The sequence below is a fragment of the Mus musculus genome, chromosome 4, assembly GCF_000001635.26.
Source record: "Mus musculus strain C57BL/6J chromosome 4, GRCm38.p6 C57BL/6J".
Taxonomy (NCBI): domain Eukaryota; kingdom Metazoa; phylum Chordata; class Mammalia; order Rodentia; family Muridae; genus Mus; species Mus musculus.
The window spans coordinates 75,275,227-75,281,430 of record NC_000070.6 but is presented as its reverse complement, the minus strand read 5'-3'; the positions used below and the strand labels follow the sequence as shown (position 1 = coordinate 75,281,430).

Genomic DNA, 6,204 nt, shown 5'->3' with positions numbered 1-6,204 from the left:
TGTCACATATATATGCTTATATACACACAAAATATATATGAAACCTACTTCATCTGTTTAGTGTTGCTTGTATGCCTAGGTTCTTAGGGCTGATCACTTGCTATTGGGGAGTCAAGCAGGAGGCTCATTCCCAGCAAATACTAATTTTCTTTCTATCTGAAATCAATAATTATATGTACCTTTTCCTCTAGAGTACAAATGAGGATTTCCCCCCATGCAAGCTGGCCTGTTGACTGGTGCCATTGTCCAGGTCTGGTTTGGACAATCATAATGTCGAGGCTTCCCTGTCATCTATAGAAAACACAACTTTTCAGCAAACTTTCTTTCCTCTGTCTTTCAATTTTTCTGCCCGTTCTTCTGTGATGTTCCTTGAGCCCTAGTATAGAGGTATATTTTAGATATATCATTTCAGGCACAACAGTCACTTGTTTTCTCTATTCTGGTCAGTTGTGTCTTTATGTAGTGGTTTTCTCTGCTACATAAAAGAAGCCTACTTGAGATATATATATATATATATATATATCAAATTAAAAGTATATTCTTTAATGACTGCACTACGAAAGCTAACCTTGAGCATAAAATATTAATAAAGTAATTTCAAAGTACACACTATATAAAGTCCAATGTACTATAATAATAAGGTACTAAAATTTATATTTCTATTATTTGCTTTATACTTTAAAGTTAACATATTTACATATGCTGTGTTGTCATTCCCCCTGCTCAGAATAACAGAATAATTGTTCCTTAACTATACCTGTCTGCCATCTGCCTGTAGCAGCCAGGGATGCTCGGTCTCAAACATGATAAAAAAAAAAAGAAACATGTAACATATAATATACAAATAATAATCATGCATAATTCTAGCATGCATATTTTTTACTCGGGAATATATAATTTAAACATGTCTTAACCTCTGCTACATAAAAAAATTAAATGTTATATGTAGAATGGAAGACATAGTGAAAAGGAACAACAGAAATCATGAATTTCTAAAATGAAATTCTGTTGAATCATCTGGAAAGTTATGTAGCAGAATGCTAATTGAAAAGAGCTTCTTAATAGTCAAAGTTTTCAATCAGGAAAGTTAGCACCTGATCCCAAACTCATTTTTACATATGAAGAATTCTGAGTACCAGCAATTATAATAAATAGCCTCTGTTTCATTGCTGGCACATCACAAATATATGTAGCACAAAGGTATAAAATTAAAACTTTCCTAACATATCTTTTTCTATGATGTAACACATGGAGGCATTTGATTAAATATATGTATAGATATATAGGTATCCACAGAAAGCATGCATAATTTATTTCTATCCTCTATACACATGCACACACACACACACACACACACACACACACACACACACATATTATTCCAGTTTCCTTTAATTTTGTTTTGACCTATTTAACTACTTCTTTATTTTTACATTTTATCCTTTCCAAATATCACATTTTATTTGAGAAATTTAAATATTAAATTCCTCTTCAACAAAAACATTTTAAATGTTAATCAGAATGAGAAAATCTTTTGAAAATTGTTGCTCCATTTTTACCCGTTTTCTATAAAAGAAACCACCTAAACTCAAAAATAACATTTTCTTATATGACTTTTCCTTGGGAGACAAGAACAAACATTTACTAATCCCAGACAGGGCACTTGTGGACAACCTACTAGCACTGAAACAATTCTAAGCTTAGCTTAGTGAACCAGGAAATTTACTGAGCTGTTTCCTGAACCAAGGGTGACTATTTTGCTGAAAGGCTGACCCAGTATGGGGGTTACTCATGAAAGCTGAATCTCTGGGGCACTTTGCTCAATTTGGATGCCAACTCTGTAGGTCACAGTCCCCTCTGCCCAAGTTTTATTGTGTATATAACCTTAGGGTTGAATATTGTTTTTAGGAAATGATGAATTTGTTTTTTGAACCTTCTATGTTTCCTTTCATTCCTGGGTCTTTAGGAGCCTCCCTTCAGGTTAGAAGGTGTCAGTTTAGAGGAAACTGCTACATAAGAATTTAGTTTTTACCAATATCCTCCTGAGAACAGCAAGCACAAGAAATAGATAGCCAACTGTAAGCAGAGAGAATGAAAAGCGAGCTGAGACTGGAGTTGGTGACACCTGTTGTTTTGCAAAGACACAGTCAGAAAGATGCAGTCTTTTGTTTTCCATGTGTGTGTTGTGCATGTATATGTGTTTGCATGTGTGGGTACAGATGTGTGTATGGTCCCAGTTGCCTCTGGATACCAGGGATTACTGTCTAGAGTCTCTCTTGAATGCTTCTCACGTTATATGTTAAGGCAAGCACTCCACCTGAATCCAGAACTCAGATCGTGGCTAATGTAGCTAAACTGTTTCTCTTGTAGTTCATCTCCTTGTTCTGACTGAGAATTATAGATGCCCTGCCATACCCACTCAACATTCTGTGGGTTCTGAGCATCTGAACTTATCTTACATTTCCTGCCCGCAGAGCAAGCACTTTAACCACAGAACCATCTCCTCGGCCCTTTAAAGCTCATCTGACAGGATAAAAATGCAAAAGTGTAAAAAAAAGTCATTAACCTGAGTTTGCACCTAATTTTTTTTATGAGAATTAAAATCATAAATATGACACAATTGAGAGCACAACCTTAATAAACAAAGAGAGTATCCAGGTAATTCAAACACATTTTTAATATCTTGATTATATCTGTATATTTCTTTCAAAGTAAGTACAATGTGAAAACTTTGAGCCTTTACTGGTCTATCTTGTACTAGGAAACGAGTATGTTGAGAAACGGCAGAATACACAGAATTGCAATAGGTAAGCACTTGGGTAAGAACATACAATTACTTAGAATATAATCTCTGTTGATTAGACTTCATGCCAGGACCTTAGTTTGTGTTAGTCGGGAAGCTTAGAGATCCACAGTTTTTCTTTAAGAAGACTGAAATCTATACTTTCATAAAGTAGTATAAAACAGTTTCTAACACACCGGGATGAGGCAGCCTTGACTTTTGAACTTCTGGATTACACAAGCCTCTGAGGCGGCTGCAGCTCCGCCCTGTTCCGCCCGGCTCCTGCTGCAACTACATTTCCCAGAAGCGCGGCGGCTTTTACGTCAGCGTGCTGCTTTCCGGCAGCATTTTACAGCATTTCAAAGTGAAGGCTCGGCTCGCTGTGCACTCTTCTGACATGGGGTCCTCTTTTTCGGGGAGTACCGAGTTTTCCGCTCCTGCCCCCCCAACTGTTTCCACAGCGGTTCCCGCGAACCCACCCGCGAAATCCGCCGTGCCGGCCTCCCCCGCCCGGGACCCTGAGTTAAAAACCTGCTGGAGTTGTCGCGTGCTGTCGGGCTCTACACTCTTCGGGGCGGGCACCTACGTCTATTTGGTGGCCAGGCGGCCCCTGAAGCAAGGAATCCCACCTGGCCCAGGCACCGTTCTGCAGATGGTCATCGGCATCAGTGAGCAGGAGCGGGGACAGCGTGAGGGGTGGGGTGGGGTGGGTGATTACTGGGACGCCTTTCCCCTCACGGCCCTGTAAGAAAGATTACCGAATGATCGACCTTTCTTCTTCAACCATGAGAGGGTTAAATAAAATGCTTTATGCAGAGCACTGGGTAAACTAAAATGTAATATACAAAAGGCACTTTTTTTTCTTGTTCTTTTTTTCAGGTATTGCCTGTTGGGGTGTAGTTGTTCTGGTAGACCCCAAAGGGAAGAGCCACCCAGTTATTTGAAAATACCAGCAGTTCATTGTTGTCTATCATCACTGGCTTCTGGGCAGACAGAACAAGCGTTGGGTTGGTGGATATTCGTTGCACACACGGCCAAGGATGTACTTAACTGTAAGGACATACCGAGAAGATTGTGAAGATATGAGCTGTCATTCTTTGGCCATGGATGCTTACGGTTTACCCCCTCTCAGATTATAAAGAGACAAATAAACCCCTTGGAAGCAAACATGGTTCTCTGTCTTGTCCAGGGAGGTTATGTGCTGTTCAGTTTATACTGAAAGATAACGTTTTTGAGAACATATTAAAATGGGATAAATGATAAACCAACAGCAAAATAAACTATTTTTTAAATAATAAGTAGTTCTTTTAATTTTTCTAAACATATCAACAGTTATTGGCAACCTAACCCTAAATAGGTACATGAGAGTTTTTCAAACTTTCCAAATTATCTTCAAGTCCACCCCTGATTATATTATTGCATCTGAAAGCCTTGGACCTAGCCATTGGGTGTCCTTTAGTGGCTCATCCGTTCAGTGATGGAGCAAATTTTTCTTCCTAGTTCTGTCTTTCACAGCTGACTTAGTTTCAGAGAGCCAGGAGTTCCTTTATACATTAAATGTCAGTATGTAATAAAAGATGTAAATGAAAATATTTGAGAAAAATTCCAAAAGAAAAATCTGCTGATGGCTTTTTCCGTAGATATTTAGGATGAGTTTATAAGGGCTTTAAAAAGTTATAAAAGTAATGTATGCTTACTGTCAACTAATACTGAGGCTTCTCTGCAAGCATGTTTATTTAGGTGGTTCTTCAAAGCAGAAAAGGACTATGAAGTTCAGTACCAGTTTACAAGTTTTGACTACTATTTTGAGCAGATAATATTGTTCAGCTGGAACCTCTATACAAGCTGGGAAACCCCATCTACCTCCTTCTACCAACCCTGCATGCACTGGGAAAACTCACAAAGAATAGCACCCAAAACCCAGTTCTACATATCTGGGAGCCGATGCAGCCTGCCTTTCTGACATGGCCAGCCCACTCAAGTGCCCGCCAGTATATCCAGCTTTTGACCCTCCATACATGGACACAGCCCCAGCTCCTGGCCAACACACCATCTCCTGAGGTCTATAAAACCCTCGTGTCTTAGCCCTGACTGTAATATCCTCAGCCCTGGTCTTGGAGACTAAAGAATCTGCAAAGAAGGAGTGCCAAATCTGCATTTATTTATATCACCAAGAGAGAAAATACTTAATAATTATTACTTTAATATTCTTGAATTCTATACATTGAATATGAATTATTTTGATCATACCTCTCATGCTATTCTTTCAACTGCTTAGCTACCTCTGCAACCCTTCCTTTCAATAAGTTCCCCTCTTGTCTTTTTTTTTTTTTTAATGATACACCGAGTTTAATTAGGACTACTTGCATAAGTATAGGTAGGAATCTTAAAAATCTTAAAGTAATGAAGTGAATTTTGTTTTTTTGTTTGTTTCTGAGTATATCAGAAAATTGTCTATAATGACTGTAATGGTGCCATTTATTTATTTATTGTTTGGTTTTTCTCAACCTGACACTAGTGTTTTCAATTTAAAAAAGAAAATCCCCTTTTAGATTGCTTATGGGCAAATCTGGGATATTTTCTTGATTAATGATTATGTGGGAAGGCCCAGCCCACTGTGGATAGTACCACCCCCTCACCGGTAGTCCTGGACAGTATTAAAAAGAAAGCTGAGCAAGCTAAGGGCAGCAACCCAGTAAGCAACACTCTCTGACGTTAGAGTTTCAGTTCCTGCTTCCAGGTTCCTGCCCTGAGTTCCTACATTGGCTTCCATGATAATAGACTGTAAGCTGTAAAACTAAATTAACCCTTTTTTCCCCAGGCTGCCTGTAGTCATGATGTTTTATCACTACAGTAGAAACCATAATTGAGTTAGAGTATATTTGACATATATACCCTAGTCTACAATGTTACTAATAAAAATGGTTATATTCATCTCAACCTTTAACACAACATGTATTTGGGGGTTTTGTTTTTTATTTTCCTGAGAAGTGTCTTCAGTCCTAGTGCTGAGTGCTAACTGCCTAGAGTGGTTGTTACTGAAACCTGGGTGACTATAGCCGTTTATCAAAATAGAAGTGAAGTTTACTATATTTGATGGTCTTTTACATCAAATATTTCTCTTTTCCAATGTTGTTTGATTCCATTGTACCCAGAAGAGAACTTCAAGAATGGAAATTATTCTCACAACCCCTACAGCCGTTTCATTAACTGAGTTTTTAAGAGTCTTAATCACTTATTGACATTTCAGCTAAGTTCATATCTTTACCAGTGGTTTCCATCTTAGCAGCCTTATTTATAGTAGCCAGAAGTTGGAAAGAACCCAGATGTCCCTCAACAGAGGATTGGATACAGAAAATATGGTACATTTACACAATGGAGTACTACTCAGCTATTAAAACAATGAATTTATGAAATTCTTA

The 6,204-nt window shown here is 38.2% G+C and overlaps 1 protein-coding gene across 1 annotated transcript; it reads left to right on the top strand.

Moving 5' to 3' along the window:
- The first annotated feature begins 3,138 nt into the window (after positions 1 to 3,138).
- Dmac1 (distal membrane arm assembly complex 1) lies at positions 3,139 to 4,080 on the top strand. The gene is made up of 2 exons (NM_025849.4): positions 3,139 to 3,450; positions 3,662 to 4,080. The coding sequence occupies exons 1-2, from the start codon at positions 3,180 to 3,182 to the stop codon at positions 3,724 to 3,726; spliced, it is 336 nt and encodes a 111-aa protein (NP_080125.1). The 5' UTR covers positions 3,139 to 3,179; the 3' UTR covers positions 3,727 to 4,080.
- Positions 4,081 to 6,204: the final 2,124 nt, after the last annotated feature.